At 34.3% G+C, this 24,752-nt stretch overlaps 1 protein-coding gene across 1 annotated transcript in view; it reads right to left on the bottom strand.

Annotated features, from left to right (window-relative positions):
* The window catches only part of LOC145259906 (protein disulfide-isomerase A5-like), a 119,227-nt gene that overhangs the window by 18,038 nt on the left and 76,437 nt on the right, over positions 1–24,752 (bottom strand). Inside the window, exons 10-18 of the mRNA XM_080117836.1 lie at positions 24,440–24,508; positions 21,645–21,781; positions 16,002–16,069; positions 9,740–9,834; positions 6,782–6,847; positions 4,320–4,459; positions 4,127–4,197; positions 3,466–3,594; positions 949–1,141 (exon numbers count right to left, since the gene is read on the bottom strand). Of these exons, the coding sequence (XP_079973962.1) occupies positions 949–1,141; positions 3,466–3,594; positions 4,127–4,197; positions 4,320–4,459; positions 6,782–6,847; positions 9,740–9,834; positions 16,002–16,069; positions 21,645–21,781; positions 24,440–24,508 (968 nt within the window). The remainder of the gene's footprint in view (positions 1–948; positions 1,142–3,465; positions 3,595–4,126; positions 4,198–4,319; positions 4,460–6,781; positions 6,848–9,739; positions 9,835–16,001; positions 16,070–21,644; positions 21,782–24,439; positions 24,509–24,752) is intronic.

Below are 24,752 nucleotides of genomic sequence, written 5' to 3'. Positions count from 1 at the left end.
TTCTTTATCATATTAATGCTAGAACTCCACATTCCCAAAACGATCAAAATAGAATATTATGCATTACCCACCCCAGCAACTTACTACCTATTTGTAGTAGGTGAATGCATTAGTATTAAAAATAAATGGAAATATCCACGTCACAATTAGATTACATAGAAAGAAATATCCACTAGAAATTAAGTTAACATGTTCAAAGGTAGTGAAGCTTCAAGTGAGAAATGGTAAATAATCTGATCTTGAGCCTAACAAACTGAGAAGTTATATTACAACAAGATATTATGATTTTAGTAAATTTATATAAGATGATTTTGTATTATTTGGATTCCCCAGACTACTGTTCTCATTTTGAGTGTCATTTTCACAACATCATGATTCATGTAACCTCCAACCGTCTTCAGGTGTATTTAGTCGAACTCTGGAATCTGCACTGAAATTCAAATGAAACCCTTTATTTAATCCACAGGGTAGAATGGTTTTGTTCCGTCAGCCAGCACTGAGTAGAAATTCCAAATAATCTGCAACTGCATTTTCAGTATTGTCCACACTGAGGATTGAACCTTCAACCTCCAGAAAAGTGTAACTTACAATCAAATTATATCAAGTAATTTATCCACTACACCACAGATCCTTGTGGTCTATTCGAAATTCTGTGCAGATTCTAGAGTCTGACAGAAAGATTCCCGAGAGTTGTACAAGATACACCTGAAGAAGGTCGGAGGTTACATCGACCAAAATGTTAAAATAACACTCAAGATAAGAGTAGTAGTCTAAAGAATCCAAATAATACGAATGATCAATCCTCATCTCAAAAATTTGGAGACAGAAAGCGATTTCATTTGTTTGTTTGTCAAGCCAATACTTTTAGGGAAGGCTGATATATATCTGTAATTCATAACTACAAATAATAATAGAAGGAAAAAAAGTAAAAGAAAAATTGGTACTGACGGTTATAAAACATGACGAGCGTCGATGTATGCTGTTTAATGAACGAATCAAAATCAGACAAAGACAAGTAGTGGATGTCTTTATTTACATAACCAAGAATCTTCTGGAAATATTCCTCTTGGGGTGATGTAATTTTCTCAGGGGCTTTAGGTGTTCCTGCCAGGGATGCCATAAAATTGACAAAATCCTGAGCCTGTAGAAAATAAATAAAAAAAATATATATATTTTTTTTTATGGTGGGGAGGGGCCTTTATTATTAGTCACAACTGAAATTCACATTTCACGTAAAAACATTTTGATGTACTTAGATGTCATGCTGAAATAAGTATCCTTATCAAAAAATGTTAAAAATGATCAAATAGGATATTAATTGCAAGTAAAAAACAATTTTATCATGAATTGCAGTTTTACCATATTATGTTGTTCATTTTTACTTGCTTACATGAAAGACTGACTTATCTCCCCTGCTTCACATGAACTTCCGGTACATCTGCTGTTTTCAATGGTGGATCAAGAAAATACAATAAAATCAATGTTTATTTTTAATAAAAAGTTCTAAGTGATCTATTTATCATAATTTTCAAATTTTTGATGAAGATACTTATTTCAGCATGATTCGTAAGGACATCAAAGTGTTTTAATTTGAAATGCAATTCTCAATTGTGACTAATACTAGAACATTTTCATTATTTAGAAAGGAAGGATATAAAACTTTAACCCTCTATACACAAATATACACACACAAAACACTAACATGTGCAAACATAAGAAGGTAGTAGTTAGATTTTGCAAAATATTCATTAAATTTTTTATCTTCTTATAGATAAAGTAAGGTAAGGTGCAATTTTCCCCTATTCAATTGACCAGTATAGCCTCATAAGCAAAAGTTACTTAAAAATTTGTCTATTATGTAAAATACAGTATATATTGTTTCGTGTTATGAACAAAAAAATTGTGACTTATTTTTTAGTATCTATTTATCATTCTCACCCTCTCTCATTTCATGTTGTTTAACTACCCGTTCTTGTTTTATACAATACTAGCATGGGTGTCTGGTGCTGCTCGGGTGTTTGGAAGTGTATGCTGAGCCAAACAAAAAAACGGTCAATTTTTTTATTTTGACCCCTATTATGACCCCTTAACATCTATTGTTTTGGGCTCAAATCAAGTTATTAAGTTAGATCCATGTCCAAGGAACCTATATCTAAAATTTCAAGTGTTTAGACCAAAAATTGTTGGAGGAGTTTGGTAGAGTTCTCAAAGGTCAAATCGTTGAACTTTGACACCTTAACAGCCAAATTTCTGACCAAAAACCGATCACATAGATTTTCCCAAATCTCAGTACTTTGTATATCAAATTTTGAGTCTGTAGACTGAAAATTGACAGAGTTATGCGAAGGAAAATGTACAGACAGACAGAAAAAGACACGTTCACTTTTATAGATATATAGATCTTTCACTCTCTGTTTATTAAAAGTTAGAGATAATAAAGAAAGGAAAAAATAAAAAGATTTAATACTACACAAGTGAAGCATGCATGATCCCCCGTGAGTGCAGTGAACAAGGCATAAAAAAAATGACTAAGTTCAGCATCCCCCACCTCCCATTTAGCCCCAAAAGTCCCCAGGGGACATCAAATCCTGGTGAAAATGAATAAACGGTGCAGTTCTACACCTTAACATATGTAAATTTGAGTTCCGCATCATGCATAAATAGAAATGATTAAGTCCATCATTTGCACCCTCCCCCCCCCACCCATTTAGCCCTAAAAGTCCCCAAGGCTTTAGCATATTTAAATTTGAGTTCAGTACCATGCAAAACTTCTAAGTAGACATACACAGAAAATTATGGACAAATATGGTAACATAGTCCCAAAAATGGAGTGTTTTTATGTGCCCTAAAGAGCCCCTGGGCCACATCCAAGAGTTATCGCAAAGTATAGACAAACAAAATTATATAGAAATCAGTAAGTTACAACTTTCCAGAAAGTTTTATAAAAATCTAAGGCATAAATTTGTTTTTAAGAAGCATAAGTGTCAATATTAGCCATTTTAACCCGAAAGGCAGGAGGGGGGGGGGCAAAGTTTTCCCAGAAAATCCATTCCGTTATTTTTTTACTCCTATCATGTTTAATGTTTGTGCAAAATTTCAAAAAAATTCTAAGGCGTAGTTATTGAGAAAAGTGCGGACAGAAGAACGGACGAGCAGACAAGGATAAATTTACAAGTTCACCCTCCTTTTGTCAGGGGGACCAAAAAGGGAATGTTGTGCAAAATAGTAATATTATTTGTTATAAGGTAAGCCAATCCACCTATTTAATGAATAATGGATTTACCCAGAAACAATAAATATTGAATATTGAAACAATATAGTTACATCTAAATATAGTACCTAATCCAACAATCTCTTTCCACTGACTAGAGGGCAAATATTAAGCACTTTGGTACCACCAAGATGGAACAAAATGCTTTTAACAATAACAGACAAAAACAAAACTTGATAAAAGTGAAAACTTACCGATCTGCCTCCCATATAGTCCTGTGGGTTCTTGCCGTAGTTGAAATACTTCAAAGTTGGGTATCCTTTAACTTCGTTAGCATTGCAAACTGGGGAATGTTTAGTGCAATCAATGGCGCAATATGCAACCTAAAAAGATGAAATTTTTTAATAGAAAGTTTCATTTCTTGGTTGGTTTGTTTTAAATCATACAAATCTTTGGATTATTTAATTCTAGGTTTAATACATAAGAAAATAGCAATCAGCCAATAGAGATTGCTAGCTGGGAGGAAAAAGCAACTATAAGTTAACAAGAGGAGGTTCGGGGGTGTTTATTCTGAAAGCCGTTCTTAACATGGGGTGGTTGTAGGTGTTTATACTACGCTGGAGCAAGTAGTACAAAAAAAAAAAAAAATACCAAATAAAAAACTCAGTCTCTTCTCAACATGACTATTTTTTTTTTTTTAAATTATAAAATAAAATGGCCAATTTGAAACCATAAACAGACAGCCATGTTTTCTTTTTATGTTTTGAAAATTTTTGGAGAGGAAATGGTTTTAATGATTTTTAACTGATAAGAGTGACTATAAAGGGAGATAATTCATTTCTCATTAATTGATGTTTGCGATGATGTTTTTTGTGACACTTGACGTCGGACAAGTAAATTAATATTCATCCATACCTTTGTATCTTCTTTAAACTGTGCAGCAGCAGCTTGGAATTCTGGCTTCGCTTTCTTACAGTGGCCACACCCTATTCAGAGAAAATTTCATTATTACAATTTGAAGAGAAAAATTCATATCTATCGTAATAAATTGAGATTTCAAGCAAAAAAGCAAAACAAAAACATTATGAAAAAAAGTGCAAAATCTTACATGGTGCATAGAACATGATCAAAGCATGTTTCTTTTTCCGGAGAAAAGTTTTGAATGTATCAGCTGTTAAATGGACAACATCACTTTCAACATCTTCCCAATTTGGTTCTGGTGGAGGAGGTGGTGGAGGTTCTTGGGGACTGGAGATAAAAGCAATGAAAAAATGTTCAACTTGAGAGGTAAAGGACGATTCAAAAGTTATTCATGGCATTTTTTGTGTACGAATGTTTATAAATTTAGCTATGATTATTTTTCAATTCATTTTACTTCTATTGAATTTTACAGAAATCAAAGAGGCTCCCTCCTGGGACTAACACTTGATCTGCACGTGGAGATACTAACACTTGATCTGCACGTGGAGATACTAACACTCGATCTGCACGTGGAGATACTAACACTCGATCTGCACGTGGAGATACTAACACTCGATCTGCACGTGGAGATACTAACACTCGATCTGCACGTGGAGATACTAACACTCGATCTGCACGTGGAGATACTAACACTCGATCTGCACGTGGAGATACTAACACTCGATCTGCACGTGGAGATACTAACACTCGATCTGCACGTGGAGATACTAACACTCGATCTGCACGTGGACATACTAACACTCGATCTGCACGTGGACATACTAACACTCGATCTGCACGTGGACATACTAACACTCGATCTGCACGTGGACATACTAACACTCGATCTGCACGTGGACATACTAACACTCGATCTGCACGTGGACATACTAACACTCGATCTGCACGTGGACATACTAACACTCGATCTGCACGTGGACATACTAACACTCGATCTGCACGTGGACATACTAACACTCGATCTGCACGTGGACATACTAACACTCGATCTGCACGTGGAGATACATAAATATTCAAGTGATTGATCAAGATTCTCCTCTATCTTTCAAACGTGAATTAGCAAAGAATATTAATTTTCATCTCCCCAATTGACTATATTATAGTATATCTTTCTTTTGATATAAGTCTTACAGGATTCCAGAGCAAGTATTCATCTGGTCTGGTGGAGTATCCAGCTAAGTACTGTTAGTTGAGGTAATATTACTTGAAAATGCACCATTCCTTGTATGAGTCACGGTTTTATTTGGGCTTTGAATATATTTGGTCAGGATTTACTTGTAGAATGAAATATCCTCATGTCAGGTTGTCCTAACAAACACGTGTACAGAGACAGTGTCTAGTAGATAATTCAAATATATATATATGACACAAAGACTATTTTCCAAATTTCAAGATCTTACCATTTATTTCTTTCAACATGTTAAAACGTTCAATTCTTGAAAGCACGTGTTTTGTAGCGCAGAAACAATCATATAATCATTACGTAAATTTTTGAATATTTTTGCCTTGACTCATCAGAAGAATAAGAACTCGTTAACTTTAAAAGTAAATAAAAATAAATAGGAAGTATTAATTTTGGAATGTCCCGCATATATATATATATATATATATATATATGAGAGAGGCATTCCAAAAGAAATGCTTCCTATTTTTTTTATTCCACCCAAATGAATCAAAAGGGATTGCAAATTGCATTGTTATGATAACTGAACTTCTGCATTCATGACCTGAAAGTTTCATCTCTCTGTTGTAGATATTGACAGTGTGAAACTAAGAAAGCAACCCTTATTATGGATGTGTGTTAGAAGCTGAGATATTGAATTCCTGACAAAAGTGCATTGAGAATGATGGTGACTATGTAGAAAAATAAATTCTGGAGCAGAAAATGTTACTTGTTTTAATGGTACCACTTTCATCTTTGTAGCTCTCCAGTTTTTTAAGTTTAAAATATAGGAGGCTTTATTGTTGGAACGACCTTTGTACTTAGCACTTATATCAGCTATGTATCATGTCTTTGATGAAAACAGTCTGAATAAAAGAATTTTTTTTTTTTAATCTGATAAAAATTTTAGATAATTTAATTTAAAGCATAAATACTCCAACTAGTGGCAAAATTCTAACCCTTCACTATAGAAATCCCCAGATACTAGAAAATTTTATATTCTAATAGCTTCTTTCATTGAACCACTTGCCTTTGGAATTCCTTCCCTGCTTTCTAATTACCCAACTGTAGCAACATGTAGAAATTTAAATGTAATGTGAAAAAACATCTTGCACAACTCTCTGCTTAGGATGTCACTTATAAATCTGGCCCCCAATCTCAGCAGGCCCTTACACCTCAGAGGCAGTATGCCTTGTTTAAGGTGTATAAAATTAAAAATAAATTTAAAAAAAAAAAAAAAAAAAAAAAGTACAGCCATATAATTCTATCAAAAATTAAAAAAATTTTTTTTTTTTTTTGTTTTCAAATCTTAAATATTCCCTGTTTTCAATTCATATATGTTGATTTGATTTTAAAAAAATATTTGTCGCAAAACCTTTTTTTTTTTTTTTTTTTTTTTTAACAATCCTGTCAAAAACCATACTCACTTTTTCATAAAAGAAATGATCTGTTCCTTCTTTCTTTCATTATAATCCCACAAGAAATTACCGTCTCTGCAAATAAAAAGAAAACATTTTTTTACAAATATGTGTTTTAAATTTGTTTAACACCAACTTGCTATAAGTTGTTACATCGTGCGGCCATCATTTGCAACGATCAATTTGAGAGACAAAGTAATCGAACCTGTTACATAGAAAAAAAAGTTGCGATAACAATCTTCAGCAGTTTCAATCTATAGTTCCCCCCTCTGCAAAACATTCATAAAAGCACTCGTCTAGTTACAACCACTATCAACAATTTCTCCCAATCTCTATCTGTACCTAAATCTAAACAAATTCCATAAGCTAAGCTTCTTTCCTAGAATTGCCCGCCCATGAAACTTTGTTCCACTAGCCTGCTTTCTAACTAAAATATGGTCGTCTTTAACTCCAATGTAAACAAATTCTTGTTGAGCCATCCCCTTAAATAATCAAATTCTACTTGATTTCCATCACTAATAATCAGCACAATATTGTCTCAGTGACCACCGTACACTCATTAACCCTTATACACAAGTAGCCTTCAGAACTTGATAAGTGGTGACTCCATTAAAAAAAAAGAAACTAAGATTTTGATTCATTTTATTTACCTCCTTTTAAGGTCAGGTGTGGGTTTGATGAAAGTGTTTTTGTGGAACTAACTGGATTCGAACTTGAAACACTTAGATTTGCAGTCTGTGTTATTAACCACTTAGCCACTGTCATATTATGCCAAATAATGTTAATGTGAATGAGTAAGCCTTCCAGACTAAGGAATTTTAACTTTTATTCCAATCCAGAGTGCCTGCTTTTGGAGTTTTAATTTTATTATTTAATTCGTACTAATTTTAATTTTATTATTTAATTCGTACTAATTTTAATTTTATTATTTAATTCGTACTAATTTTAATTTTATTATTTAATTCGTACTAATTTTAATTTTATTATTTAATTCGTACTAATTTTTCAAATTTTAGTACAAAAAAGGATTTTATTTAAATTTTTCAATTTTTGTTATTTTCAAATCAAACATCTATATATATATATATATATATATATATATATAAAAGGCAAAACGGCTGCGTGCATTTTTGTATGTCTAAGAAAGGTTTTCTTTTTTTTTTGCCGGGTTTCTCGAGGAGCTTAGATTTATTTAGAAGTTTCCTTGTACTTCCTAGATTATAATATCTCCGATTTACGAACGGACGTCGTCTGTACATTTATTTTGATCAACTTTTTAAAAAAATCACTGGTTCCCCGTGCTTGTTTGTCTTTCTTGTATAAATAAAGCAAAACTGATTGAAGCAAATGCAACTTCCTGACCTTCCGGCCAGGACATCTTGAAAGGGATTTGCGTTGATCAATGTGGGGAAACCCTTCGTATCAGACAATTGCTATTCATTTGGACTCCTCTTTTTTTTCCCAACATCGTGGGGAAACAAATAAATATAACGGCAGAAAGCTGGAAACTTAACTGGCCTGCAGCCAGACATTCATTTCTGCGCCTACATGAATTCATTCACTTAACTATCCATTTCTGAAAATCAACTTTTTAATCGTTAAATTTGAATGCTTTTCACTTTCTCTCGTATCAAATCATAGCAGTAAGGTGTCAGCTTTTCTTTTACTTTCTTTTCCGCCTTTGTGTCACGGGTTCGAGCCTGCCTGCCAACTAACACTTTTTTTTTCTCAACACACACCTCCAAACTCCTGGGCAATGCCAGACTCCCCCACTGGTTCTTTAATAAATTACTAATTAAAATAATAATTTAATAAATTACTAATTAAAATAATCAGGATTTTTAGTCGGATCAATTTAAGTCAGATTGAGTTATCTTCCTTGCCAGTTTATTCTTAAAGATGAATGTCTAACTTTAAAGTTTAAAAATCTGCATATTTTTTAAGTTAGATCATTTATTGCACTGACAGTGAGATTGAAATGCTTAAAAGCCAATTTTCTATTTATAATAGAACAGTTTTCAATATACTTATGTTTATGAAATGAACATTAAATTTTAATTAATTTGCATATTGCTTTGCAAAAGGACATCTCATTAATTAACCATTCGTTTTAATCGATTTTTTTATTCAATGATTGTTTTTATTTTAATATAACATTTCTACTTTCAAATATTTTTATATCATCGATAAATGCTTTGCATTTTTGACGGAATGAGTCTTTCTGTATATACTTCTGATGTTTGCAATTCTTGGGTTCCTCAATTTTTCCGAGCAACGCCACCACCACATAACTCCCACAATTTAAAAAAATATAATTATCTCCTGATAAGGGCAGAATTAGACATAAGATCATTTATGTAAGAAAAATATAACTCCAAAAGTAGGCACTCTGGATGGGAATAAAAATAAAAATTGCCTCAGTCTAGACAGATTTCTTGTTAGAATAAAGTCAAACTGTTTAAACTTCTCTGCAATTCAATTCGCCAGACCACAACTTAACGCAATTCGCTGCATCAACTCCTCATGATTCACTTCGATGCATGTGCTACAAGTGATCTACGATGCAACTGCTGAATTAGAGTAATCCTTATATTGCACCTGGGTGAATGTATTCTGGTATCCCAAGGGGTGTCCAATAAGAGGACGTACACATTGTTCTCGGGTGCTTCCACATATGCCCGTCACATTTCTCCTTCACTGATGGGAGACAGAAAAAATAAAGTGTAATATCATAACAGATACTACACTTGGCTCCTAGCCAAAAGGCTATAAACACTTGTTTTCACTAAAACTTAAAATCTAACTTTTTTTTTTAATACAATAAATTTTAATAAAATAAAATTAGAATCAAATATTTGAAAGTAGAAATGTTATATTAGAACTCTTATCTCAAGAAGCATCAGAAGTTTTCATTAAAACTAATTGATAGTAAAGTTAATAAAAATTAACTAATTAAAGTTAACTTACTTGAAATATTTGACGGTGGGATAACCAGTGACTTTGAAACGTTCACCAAGTTTGGGTTCTTTAGTGGCATCGATTGCAGCCAAATGTCCATCAATCTGTAAAAGAATACATAATCATTTATTCATAACAAAATCAATTAGATTTATTTATAAATTTTACAATTAATTATGTAAACAGGTTATTTTGTTTTTTTTACTTACTAGCAGGAAGTGGGGGGGGGCTTTACCGAGGCATAAAATACGCTTAAATATGATATTTCAATTTGCCCAGATTTCATATATATTATTATAGAGTTGTGATTTTAAAAGTAAAAAAAAAAGTATTTAGGTGCCATCAGCTAGAATCGAAACCAAAACTCTAGCATTCAAAGCTGGTGACGTTACTACTGTACACACATGACTTGCATATAAACTGATTAAAAATAAACTAAGATGAATGTACAAAATGTTTAAGGATTTTTTCAATTTTCACCCATTTTTGAAAAACTTTTTTAAAAAAATTTCAATCAGCTAAAGACTCATAAAAGAACAACCCGTAAAAAATCCAATTATTTGAAGCCCCTAACGCCACTCTGCAACTTTTAGTTTCAGAGGAGATAAAGTTTGAAAATATGAAGACAGACAGACAGACATACAACCTTTTATATATTAGATTAACTTTTAATAAGACTGTCCATTTAAAGATTGGGAAATGTGTGACAATCTTCTATCACAAGCAAAGTACGTGACTTTGCTGTATGCAGGATACCCACTTTGCAGGCACCCTTGCAGTAAGTGGATGTTGTAAGAGACACACCAAGTATGATCTTAACTTTTGACTTTGACCTTGAAAAATGGTGTGCACCATCCCTAGGTGGTAGACCATCATCATCCCAGATTTGGTCATGATCGCTCCAGTGGTATGGACTGTAGGAGATTTGTATACACACACACACACAACCGCTACTACTTTATATAGATGGTGTGCACCATCCCTAGGTGAGGGCACCATCATTATGCCAGGTTTGGTCATGATAGACACACACACGAACACTACTACTTACATATATATGTGTTATCTAGTCAGGATTCAGAATCGGGACCAGCATCCCCTATTGACGAGCAATATTGTTTGAGCATTTGATTTGTGTACAGTCATAGTAAATCTTTTGTTAGCTATATTTTGTCTAAAGATGCCATTCCTATAGACGAGACAGTTGGGTTTTTTTTTGTAGAAGTACAGTGCTATACCATCGACTTAAACTGCAAGACAAAAATAAGAAGTGCTGGACATAATCATGAGCTACCCTCTAGCAAGGTATAGCACTCAGAAACCACCATGCCCGAGTTACGGTAAAGCCATGGAATCAGCTTGGTGGCTGTGTGCTTCCAGCAAGCCAATAGTGGAGCACTCTAGTTCACATTGTCTATTGGTGTGGCGTCCATAGACAAAATACAGCTATCAAAAAATCTATGAGTCATACACAAATTAAATGCTCACAATCTGTGACTACCAAAACTATGGAATGCACTTTGAAGATTTTAAGTGCACCATCAATTGTATTCCCCAATCTTTTGGTAAATTCAAGTACTACTTCCAGATACAAGAACTGATTAACACTGGCTTCAAAGAAGTCATGTTTCAAGAAAGATTAGATTTTTTTTTTCAATTGTCGAGCACAGCTTTTGCTTATTTGCATATTTAGTTCACTTTCTATAAAATTTTCCTTTACAATTTGACGAGCAAGATAAACTCATTGACTTTTTTTTAGACAAGTCCTATTTAGATAAAAGCTATTTCCATGTCGATTTAGAAGAATCTGCTCTGCTTTAGTTGTGTTAACAAAAAATTCAAAATTCATGGGAAGCAGGTTAGGGAATGTGTGTTCCCAGACGATGGAATCACTAATTTATGTCAATAGTGGAGCATTCTAGTTCACCAAATGATCTACTGCATCTATAGCTGAAATACAACTATCGAAAGATCTAATGATTCATATACTCACAATTCGTGGAATGATCACAACCAGATGACGAGGATGAGTTGAACATGAGTCACTATTTTAACCATAGTGGAGATTGAGGGATGAAAACAATAGATCCTAAGGTAGGATTTGAACTCGGCATGGCACAGATGATATTAATTGGTCAACACACACCTCTATACTAAGTTTGGTAAATACATGGGAATATGAGGCACCGTAAGTAAACGCTATCATTAGATATAAATGGAGTGCAGGCTTCCATTGGACTGGACCTTATAAAAATTGGGAATGAGCATCAGATTTTTGAGATTGAAAAACAGTTTTACTATTAGTTTCACAAATGGATTATTTTTTTGTTTTTAAAGACATTGTGTTTTGGAATTATTTTAGATGAGAATTCATTATTTGTATTATGAAGCTATCAAAAATTCTACAACGAATTTTGGTTGCTATTTTCACAATGTTTACGCTGACTTTGGCATAAGGATTCCTGCGTTTAGCAAGATGCATCTGGTCAAAGATTACATCTGCAGAAGCACTGTGAAAATAACAATCAATAATTTTTTAGTTTTTTTTTACATGGAGGTCACCACTTATCAAGGCCAGAAGCCACTCTGGGATAAGGGTTATTGTGTGTACAGTAATCAATGGGATAGTATTGTAGCAATAGTTAGTATCGGAGATTTGATAAAGAGTCATTACTTAAGGGGGCGGTTCATCAGGAATTTGTTTATATTGGACTTGAAGACATCCAAGTTGAAGTCAGGAGGGAAACAGGCAAGCGGCAGAGAGTTCCACAGGTGTGCAGTTCTAAGAATGAAGCTTTGTTCATGGAATCTACATTTTGATTTAGGCACAGATAAAGAGTTGGGAAAATTACTGACAGTGGTTTCAGCTAGACGGGTGTTTTTCATGAAAGATTGGCGAGGGGGAACCAGAGATTGAAGCTCAGACGAGCACTTGCCATGGAAATAATGATAAAACAAAGATAGGCCCACAATGTCTCTTCTGTGGGAGAGAGATTGCAGGGAAGAGAAAAGGGCATCCCTCACTAAGCAACACAGTCTATTTTGTACTCTGTCAAGGCAGGATTGGCTGTTTTTAGTAGCTCTTGCCCAGATATGGCCACAGTACTCCATCCTTGGACGTACTTGGCTTTTATATAGATAGAGAATTGCATCATTAGTGAGATATCTTCTGAAACGGTAGAAGGATCCCACCATTTTCCAGCGACCTTGGCCAAAGACCTGATGTACGTGTTCCATTTCAGATCAGGAATAAAGGTCAAACCCAGAAGCTTATCAAAACATGGGGCCTCCCCTAGACGAGAGCCATCCATTTCAATTGATGGCAAATGGGGATCAGAGCATTTATGATGTAAAGATAGGCGCTTGGTTTTAGATGCATTAAAAGGTAACCAGCCACCTCTTACCCCAACTTACCACGCGCTCAAGATCAGAGGAGAGAGAATCAGAGAGAACATTGTCGTTTACGGCCTTTGATGTGTTAGCATAGATGTCAACGAATGATTTAAGTATGTGTTTAGGGAGATGATAGATGTAGATCAGGAAGAGAGTTGGGCCCAGGATGGACTGCTGAGGGACTCCAGCTTTAATACTGTGAACCTCTGATTTTTGCCCATCAACCACTACTCTTATGAGCCTATCAGAGAGAAATGATTTAATGATTGAGAAAACATTTCGAGTTATACCATAGCTGGAAATCTTGTGAAGTAGGCCTTTATGCCATACCTTATCGAAGGCCTTTGATATGTCAAGAGCAATTGCCCTAGAAATGAAGCCTTTGTCAAGAGATTCGCTAATCTTATGAAATATAACCGTTAGCACATCTGCTGTAGATCTATCAGAACGGAAACCATATTGTGTGTCACTAAGAAGGTTATTTCTACTGATGTGGTCTCTATTTAATATGGATTCCAGCAACTTACTCATGACATACAGGAGACTTATTGGTCTGTACTGAGAGGGAGATGACTTATCACCTGAATTCTTAAATACAGGGCATACTGATGAGGTTTTCCAGGGTGTTGCAAAGCACTTCTCCTTAAGGCAACGCTTAAACAGTTTTGTAAGTATGGGGGCAAGTTCTGGTTGAAGCTTTTTTAATACTATAATTGGAATACCGCTAGGGCCAGTTGCTTTACTGGAATCAAGGTTCTTGATTAGCTTGGCGACCTAACTCACAGATATTTGTATGTTGCATAACGTGTTGTCTGTTATAGGAGGAAATACAGGGAGTTGATGGCCTTCGTCACATAGGGTAGAATTTGTTACGAAGTTCTTGGCAAATAGTTTGGCCTTATCTGATGCTGACGAGATGATCTCTGGTTCATTGATAATGGTTGGGATAGAACGCACGCTTCTGTTCAGGATCCTATTTGCTATTTGCCAAACTTGGTGGGAACGGATTGAGCATATAGTTCTCTTGCATTTTTTATTACTTTTTTACAGTGGTTGCTGGCAGTCCTGAAAGCAGCTTTAGTCTCAGTGCATCTATTACGTTGGTAGATATGGAAAAAGTGATTTCTGTGCGTGATGGCAGCAGCACATTCAGGGGAGAATCATGGCTGGCTGTTAGGTTTTTGTTGGAATTTTTTGGATGGTATAAATCGATCTATGCCTACAATTAACCATTCAATCAGGTCTGATACTATAGAGGACACATCCTTTTTAAACATGGAATGGAGAGGTAGATCAGATATGAATCTACGGAAGCTATCCCAGTCCGCCATAGAGTATCGGTATACAGTACGGTGGAGGTACGTCTTAAGACTTATTACATTTCATTTTTATCTTAACTGATACAACGGAGTGGTCAAAGGATCCCAGAGGAGATAGAGTGGAAGTTGTGAGGAAAAGGTCTAGAAGGCTTGCATACTAACCGGGTGTATCAGGCACATGGGTGCGTTCGTGAACAATCTGAGTGAGGTCATAGGCAATGGCAAAATCATGACAAAACCTCCCCTCGTCATCGGTTTTATTTGAGTGGGTCAGCCATTCCACATTATGGACATTGAAGTCACTGCAAATGTGAATGTTAGCCGAGGGATGAGCAGACAGGATGTGGTCAATTTTCTCAGATACACTCTTAAAGATAGTAACTCCGCTGTTGTGGGGGCGATAGAGGGCAAATATAAATGCGGTGGTGTAAGCAAGTGCAACCCGGAAGCACATATAAGGTAAATTAGGGTCTTCCTGGAGATATCCCAGCCACATGGGAAGCCATCTTTAATGTAGGCACATATGGCGATCTTGGGGGTCAGATTTAGATGTTAAGTTAGAGTATCCTTTAATTATGAACTCATTTAGGGAGGTGGTCGGCCCTATTCCATTTTCGCTTAGAATATGTCCGGTTTTGTCTCCTGTAATTAGGTTTCAACCTCTGGAAGGTTGGAACGTAGACCCCTGATGTTGGAGAAGGAGACATGGTAGGATTGGGTTCTTGGTTTATTCGTTTTATTTTTTTTTTAGATATTTCATGTTGAGGATTTTGGGATTTTTGGAACAGGTCAGCATACTTGGTTAGAGCAGGATAGAAAGTGGGAGAGAAAAAACAGGAATTTTTTTTTTTGCAGCACATAAGGTAAAGCCGTAACAATTACCCACTAGTATGGCATCAAGAGGCCCCACCAGCGACTACTGCATAGTCCAGAATCCACTCACCAAATGGCAATGCAGCAGCCCCAGTCCTTTGCACCTGCTGATAGGACAGCCTCCTTAGTGGTTAATCAAAGGCTCGGGTCCCTGGCTATCAGGTGGATAACGTCAGCCCAGATAAAACGTTTACCTCCAGCACCCTTACTAGTGACATGGCTGCAAGGATGGACATAGAAACAGAAAAGGGTAAGAGGGACTTATTAATATCTACTTAATAAAGTCCGTTTCTCCATTTCCGATTTAGGATGATAATTGAAGATAGTCTCCCCTCCCATATTAATGCGTGGATGTTTTTTGTTTTATATACCTCGAGTTAGAACGTTCGAGCTTCACCTTAAAATTAACTTCCACTAATGGAACTTGTGAAGTCGGGTTATATTGAATTTAGGTTTGAGGAACTCATTTAAAAACTGGTTTAGAGTAGTACCAGGCATATTTGACAAAAAAGATTTAACAAAAATAAAAAAATAAAAACAAAACAAGAGAAACAGTGAAACAGGATAAGTATAGCTAAGATATTCAGAGTTTTAAGTCAAAGCTGCAATAGGGGGAAAAAGGGTTTTTAAATACATAAATATCAAAATAATCGGAATTCAGAGACATCCTTAAATATGTTACTTACACCCTGAGTCTTTAAGGCAGCTGCTGCATCTGTAAATTCTGGTTTCATTTTCTTACAATGTCCACACCCTGAGTGAAAGGAGAAAAAAAAACATGATAAATGCAAAATGAAAACTTTAATCCAAAACTATTAAATCATCAGTTCTGAATAACAATACATTTTAATATATATACACACACACGAAAACATATACACACACACACATATACACACACATATACACACACAATGAAAATTGTCTGTCAGCTTTCTTTGCTTTCCCTATCCAATGCAGTGCTAAAAGCCATACCAATTATCATTACATATATTGTTTATATAAATAAATAAAACCATTCAGACCTAACATGCTCCGTGCCATAGATCTGATTGATTTTCAATCTTAAAACAAGTCATGACTGCAAGACCAAACATGAGTAAGGGAGATAATTCTCCTTAAAAATGTATGCAAGAAATAAACATTTTTTTTATTATTTTATTTAAATACTTGATTTTGTATATTAAAATTTATAAATTTACAGTTCAATTTTTTATGAATAACAATTTTATATTTCCAAAATGATGTCTGTTTTGAAAATATAAAAAAAATGGTTTCTCATTCTGTCCTACACTATGATGTCAAGAATTGGATGATTAATTTATAATAAATTTATGAACCCACACTTTAAAGTTAAACATTTATATTTTAGACATTTGCAAGGTGTTGATATGTAAAACAATAGAATCCAGTTTTTATTTTTTCCTTTGGTATCATAATGATAAAGAGTATGTGACAATATTGACGGATTAAAAGGGTTGATATGCCATGGGAGACAAACGTCGAGATTCCGATGATGGAAAATAAAAAGAAAAGGCAGAAAAAGAAATGGAAAGAAAGAAAGTTTGACGAACTGTGTTAAATGCTTGTGAGGGTCAAAAATTGGTTGACATTTTAATAAAAGAGTAATGACACTTATCAAGGCATGTTAAACATTTTTCACTGAGGATAGTTGTATCAATCAAATTTGCCAAGAGGGGTCTGATCTGGAGGGGAGGGGGTGAATTGCTTTCTTTTTTTTTTATCATAAACAGAAGAATCTTGACCAATATTCGAACAAGGGTAATCAATAATGTAGGCAAAACAAGAAACCAAGTACACTAATCAGTGATGCAAATGTGGAGACAGAGTTTCTGCAATATGTCAAGTGGGAAAATTGTTTATTAAAAGCTGAAAAGGAGACTACGCATTAATGTGGGTAAGATGAATTGATAATTGAATTACCTGCCAAAAGACCTTTCCTCATGGTTGAAATTTTGATTACAAATTAAACATAGAAGAATTGTGGTTAACGCAAATTTAGAAAACGTATTTGATTTTGAGGATTGGCCCAAGGGGAGGAGGACCACCCACCCATCATTATGAGAGAGATGAAAAATAGATTAAAAAAGGAAGGACGGAATGTAAATCTGTTGAACATTCCAGTGTCAGAAAAGCGGATTCTCACATATTAGAACCAGTAAACATAGCAATAAATTAAAATGATAAACTATATTTTCAAATTATGAATTAAATTCTATTGGTGAGGGAGCTAATTCTCAATATAAGTCAATGCATAAGTAAGCTTCACGGCTGTTCTGAATGAATCCACGTCATTAAGAGACTGGCCCTTGACTTGAGGTTTAAATCTCTAAACTCAAAAATCAACGAGATTTAGCATCGTTCAAACACAAATGTTAAGAGCTTATAGATGATCAGAGTTGTATAATCTTTCAACGAATAATCAATTTACTTCATCCAAAAAGATCAGTCATCAACATGCTATATTTTCATCTGTTAGTTTGAAATGACCTTTGCTCCTCGATGATACAGACTTCAATGACAAGTGCTAAGCGATTTGCTCTCTTGATCTTTTCACATGGGGAGAGTAGTGATTTGTCAAACAGAACCTTTTAACATCCAGGGCCTTCATCAGAGTACCAACTGACCAACTGGGACCCAGAATGGCCAAATTTGATGATGTCACTCAATGGAGGAGTAAGGGATACAGTAAAAATTCATCACTTTAAAAAAAAAAAGTTGTTTTTTTTTTCTTGAACTTTGGAAGAAAAAATATTTTGCAGTTTTTTTTTTTTTTTTTTTTTTTTTTAATTATTATTGCTTGCTTGCTTGCATGCACCATAATTTGTTTTTCTTTGAGACCTACTTAAAAAAAAAAAAAAAAAAAAAAAAAAAACTATATAAACAAAAACATTCAAAGCAATGATATAATTATAACGAAGCCCACTTCATCAAAAAGCATTCATGACTTTCTCTTTTCGCTTCTTATCCCCGGCACCTTAATGTTAGAGAGCCTGATGGTACTCACTGAATTAGCTTTTCTAGTAGAACTGCTGTTGAGAAAAAAAAAAGACATGGCAAAAAGAAATCTATATTAATACAATTATGAAATAACTTCACGAGTGTGTGTGTCTTCCTAACATCAAATAACTTTTGAATAATTTATTTACGATAAAATCAAATATTTATTCAAATCAAAAGCATAAAATAAAAAAAAATGGACCTAAACATTAAAAGTTATTTTAGATACCATAATTTATTATTTGGATTTTAAAACTTGAATGTTCCAGATAGTTCAAGACAAAGTATTCAACTCTACCTAACACTATCACTCCAAAATGCATATTTCTCAACCTTCTCTACCATTTTTTTTCTGCCTTTTTTTTTTCTCCCATTATATCAACTAATGAAAACTTTTAGTTTCAGACTGAGGATTTGGATGCATGCAGAATTCTTTCCCATTATCCATGAAACCTAAGGTATCAATGGCTGATGAAATTATTGCATGGTATGATGTATACGTTCCGAAATTTTTGAGATAAGGATTGATGATTTGGATCATTTAGATTGTTCAGACTACTATTCCCTTTTGGTCAAGATCAAAGTGTAGTATCTGTTCTTCAGATGCTGCACTTCCATTTCTTGTTCTCTTTCGGTGAAGGAGCAGTCCTTCACGACTGAGACAATTTTTTTATTTTGGTACCTTTTCTCCACGTTAAAAAACGACCCTGGTATCTAACTCCGTCCTGTGGGGAGGCATTGTAAATAGGTACTATTCTCATTTTGGATGTTATTCTCAGAATGTTTCGACCAATGTAACCTCCCAACTTTCTTCAGGTACATCTTGTCAAACTCATGAAAATGTACAGAAAGAACCAAGAATATTGTCCAATAATGGGCACCATCTTGTTCTGATTAAGTTGGTCATCAAAACGAAAAATCATCTTGTTTTTAGAACCTAATGAAATTATTTACATATGCTTTGTTTTTATACATTAAACATCGAGCTTCTGATTTTAAAAAGGACAATAATGAATAGAAAATAGATGCAAAAGCACACATTTTCACAAATTTATATACATCAATGTCTAGGTGTTCCTTATAGGAAAAATAGGTTAAAGAATCTACATAAAAATATAAAGGCATTTATGTGTAAAATTTTCTGGAGATACAACTGAAGTGGTCCCAAATCTAAATGCTCCCCTAATCATAATGTATTCCATTTTGATTAAATTTAAATCATCTGCATAAATTTTTCTCGGGAAGACAATGAGAGTCTTACTCCATCCCTAAAGAGCTATGGAAGAACTGAAAACTTCCAATACATATCCAATTGTACTGAAATTTAAGCCATATGAACGACATCTATAATATAAATCTTACCTGTCTGTTTAAATGTATGTATGTACATATGTATGTCTGCCTAAAACTTTCGACAGAGGCAACAGATTTTCACAAGATCAGTATCGTTTTGAAGCTTGACCCTTCAGACGACAAATATCGAAAAATTGGCTAAAAACATTTATTCCTTCACCCTCAACTGGGTACTTTTCTACAAGGAGGGGTCACTTTTTTTGCCGATATTTTTTAAAGTCATCCCCTCTTTTTTATTGACTAGCTTTAATTTAAACCTTCGCCACTTCCGGTTTGGCGATGGACGCAATGGCAAAGACATGTTTTTTTTTCTTCATTCGCGGTACGAGTTTGAGTCTGCCTGCCTACTACTACTTTTTTTATTTTTTTTTTGTTCAACACAATGCAAGGCACTCAATCTAGTATGTATATAAGACATTTAGAGTTTGCCAAAATTGCAGTTCCTCCTTACTATATTAGGTGAAACATTCATTAAAACAATAAAATACGGAGTCATGAGCATTGTGAAAAATATATATATATATATATATATATATATATATATTAGTGGTGGGATGATTCCAATATTTTTTCTTGATTCCAATACAATTTACAGATTCGGAATCCAATTCTAAAATCATCTAAAAGTTAGAATTTAATTTGGAGGTGGGGGGAGGGGGGGGCTTAATCAACTTTTAAATGTTGATATAATTTTCTTTTTAATTTTACAAACTTCTTAATGTTTTATCTATGTATTGTATCCAAGATTTTGTATAAAGTCATTGTGAGATTTTCATCATTTTTCACTCTTGCCATTTTTATCTAAATGACAAAGTTCTGATTCTCTCTCCTCTGATCTTGAGCGTGTGGTACAATGGAGGAAGAGGTGGCTGGTTACTTTTAATGCATCTAAAACCAAGTTTCTATCTTTACATCATCCAACGCTCTGATCCCCATCTGGCATCAGTTGAAATGGACGGCTCTCGTCTTGGGGAGGCTCCATGTTTTGACAAGCTTCTGGGATTGACCTTTACTCCTGATCTGAAATGGAACATGTACATCAAATCTGTTGCTAAGGTTGCTGGAAAAATAGTGGGATCCTTCTACCACTCCAGTAGATATCTCACTGCTGATGCAATTCTCTATCTGTATAAAAGCCAAGTACGTCCAAGGATGGAGTACTTCTGCCATATCTGGGCAGGAGCTGCTAAAAACAGCCTATCCTGCCTTGATAGATTACAAAATAGACTTCGTAACCTAGTGGGGGACGCCCTTTTCTCTTCCCTGGACGTTGCGAGCCTGTTGTTTTATCATTATTTTCATGGCAAGTGCTTGTCTGAGCTCCAATCTCTGGTCCCCCCCCTGGTGAATCTTTCACGAAAAACACCCGTCTAGCTGAAACCACTATCAGTAATTTTCCCCACTCTTTATCTGTGCTTAAATCAAAACATAGATTCCATGAACAAAACTTTCTTAGAAGTGCACGATTGTGGAACTCTCTTCCGTTTGCCTGTTTACCACCTGACTACAACTTGAATGTCTTCAAGTCCAACATAAACAAGTTCCTGATGAACCGCCCCCTTAAATAAGACACTCTAGCGATTACTACGATATTATCCCATTGATTACTGTACATGCAATAACCCTTATCACCGAGTGGCCTCTGGCCCTTGATAAGTGGTGACTTCCTTGTAAAAAAAAAAAACTGATTTTTAGATTTTAGTTTTAAGAATAGTTAAAAGTTAATAAAGATTTACCATTAGTACTAGCAATAGAAAATGTTTAAATTAAAAGAATCGTCTTAGGAATCGGAAATTAGGCTCAATTATTTCCAATTCTGATACACTCAAAAGTTCTGATTTTTCAGATTCCCACTTGCAATTAACCATTGCAACACTAATATCAATCAAATTATATATGGTGGTTATGATAGAAAGAGGAACAAATTTTGTTTCATATAACTGACAATTACTTACAAGGTGCATAGAACATGATCAAAACTGAAGAATGTGTCTGCAGGAATTCATCAAATGTGTCTGTCGTTAAATGGACCACGTCTGACTCTTCATCTGCCCATGATGATTCTTTTTCTTGTTCTTTTGGTGCGCCCGGACTGAACAAGAAGAAAAATAAGTTATATGAAAGCACAAGTGTACACAAAAAAATTATCATTCAATAATATTTTCATATAAAATAGCACCAAACACAGGTAAATTAAAAGAAATAAGAAAATTTTTTTTTTTTTTTTTTAAAACGAGGATAGATTTGCTTCTCAATTATTGAGATTTGGGAAAATCTTTTTAATCGGTTTTCGGCCAGAAATTTGGCTGTCAAGGGGTCAAAGTTCAACGATTTGACCTTTGAAAACTCTACCAAACTCCTCTGCTAATTTTGGGTCTAAACACTTGAAATTTTAGATGTAGGTTCCTTGAACATGGATCAAACTTTTTAACTTGATTTGAGCCCAAAACAATAGCTGTTAAGGGGTCAAAATTGGGGTCAAAGTTTTAAAAAATTGACCTCTCAGCCAAGTTTTGGTCCTAAACATTTGAAATTTTACATAAATTGTGTTCAGACATAGGGCAAGCTTTTTAATCGGTTTTTGGCCGAAAATTTGGCTGCCAAGAAGTCAAAGTTCAAAAAATTTGACTTTTGCAGTCTCTAGCAAACTATCCAGTCAATTTTGAGTCTAAACATTTGAAATTTTACATAAAGGGTATTCAGATATGCAGCAAGCTTTTTAATTAGTTTAGGCAAAATTTTGGCTGCCAAGAGGTCAAAGTTGAAAGAGTTGACCTTTGCTGACTCTACCAAACTCCTCCACAAATTTTGGGTCTAAACACTTGAAATTTTAGATTTAGATTACCTGGACATGTGTCAAACATTTTAATGCATACATTATATATATATATATATATATATATATATATATATATATATATATATGCACAAAGTTATAGACAGTACATAGGGCCCGAGCAAATTTGGGCTGAACTGCTAGTATTTATATAGTAGTAGTAGTCATTTCTTTTATTTTTTACCTGCAACACTGTTTTTTGTGGATTGCAATACCTTAATGCTAATTGAGATAATTTTCCCCATACCTATGTGGTGCCCCCAAATTGGGAGCGACATATCTTAAATATATTAGCTATGAACATGTGTTTCATATAATAATGAAACACGTCCGTAGCTAATATATTTTAAAATTATATATATTTATAAAATACAAATTGCTCTTTATTATAGAATAGAGGATTAAAATTATCCGTATGAATTTTGTACTTATCCTCCTCCCAAAATACAATGAGAAGTCAAACATTTTTGCAGTCATGAAAAGTTGTTTCTTAAAAAACAAACACTAAAATCAAATGTTTTTTCTGAATTATTCAGACATCTTGAGTGATATTTGAACAACATTTTGGCCAATGTAACCTCTGACGTTTTTCCGGTGTATCTTATCGAATTCAAGAATATTTCCGTCGAACTTCAGAATCTGCACAGAATTTTGAACAGAACCTTATATTTAATCCACGGAGGTAGTATGCTCTTGCTTCATATGTCACGACTGGGTAGAACTCTTAAGTAATTCTCAATTGTATTACTAGTATCGCCCGCACTGAGCATTGAACCTTTAACCTCTAGAAGAGTGTCACTAAGAACTAAATTTTACCTAGTACTTTATCCATTATGCCATGGGTCTTTGCAAACAATTGTATAGTAGGATTCTAGAGTTCAACATCTGAAGAAGGTCGGAGGTTACATCGGGTAAAACGTTGCACAAATAAACTCAACATGAGAACAATAGTTTGAATAATACAAATTATTAATCCTCATCTCAAAAATGCAGAAACAAATGTTTTTCACCCGACTCTTCACTGTCACATATGGTTGGATCAGTTTTGTTTCAGAGTCAGTTTTAAAATCTCCAGAGTCAGATGGTTTTTCATCTGACTTCTCCTGACATTTTGATTAAGAGCAAAGTGTGGTATCTGTTCTGATACTACACTTCATTTTTCTGTCCTCGGTCAGTGAAGGAGAAACCCTTCTAGACTGAGGCATTTTTATTTTTGTCCCAATCCAAAGTGCCCTTTTTTGGGAAGCTGGATTGAAGCTAACCTTCAATGTACGGTGTCACAGTCAACAATTTTAGCAGATGCCTAGTTGGATTTGTTCAATTTTTTAATACTGAGCAGAGTCAACATTTTTTTTATACCAACTCCTTATCTCATTTTCCTGGACATAATTTGTTTATCAATGTGACATTTAACCATTCACAAAAACTCGTCTCTCTACCACAAAAAAAAACAAAAAAACTTTCATTCCTCCACCTATGTGCCTAGCATCAGACAGAATTTCTATACTCTATACTATAAACTTCTTTGCAAATGGTTTCCTATGGGACTGTTTCCTGCTAGTTACAACTTTGTTGTCTTCAAATCTATTAACAATTCCTATCAACAACCGCCCTGTCAGTAATCAAATGCAAGTCATACCATTAGTGAATGTTAGTACTCCCATAATGTTCCTAATCTTTCGGCTGACAATTTTTCTGTCTCATTAACCATTATTTTGATAAGTGGTGACCCAAAATAGTAAAGAAAAGGAATAAAAGAATTTAAAAAATAGCTTGAAAATGGATTCCATCCCTTGTGTGACGATTGTTGTTTTTTTTTTTTTTTTCAAAGTCACTGAATATGAGTGATTGCCTTGGGAACTGCTAATATTCTGCAACTCAGATTTTAAGATATTTTATCAAATATGAACTTACTTGGCCATCCAACTAACAATTCCTGCCTGATTATTTTCTCCACTGTATTGATACATTAATTTTCCATTTCTGGAAAAAAAAAATTATATATTTATAGACACACATACATAATCTGGAAAAATACAATATATATAATCATACACAAAGATAATTTCATGTTATCACCATCTATCTTATTTTTAAAATGTGGGATCATCCAATCTGCAAAAATGGTGATTAGCAATTAATCTGATGTCACTAAGATAAAAAAAAAAATCTGATTTTACCCATTTTTAAAATGTTCCAAAATCAAATTTTATAATCCAGTTGACTC

The sequence above is a fragment of the Euprymna scolopes genome, chromosome 35 (assembly GCF_053919585.1).
Source record: "Euprymna scolopes isolate OS-2025 chromosome 35, ASM5391958v1, whole genome shotgun sequence".
In the NCBI taxonomy this organism is placed as follows: Eukaryota; Metazoa; Mollusca; class Cephalopoda; order Sepiida; family Sepiolidae; genus Euprymna; species Euprymna scolopes.
The sequence above is the reverse complement of the archived record's forward strand: the minus strand, read 5'-3'. Positions and strand labels throughout refer to the sequence as shown.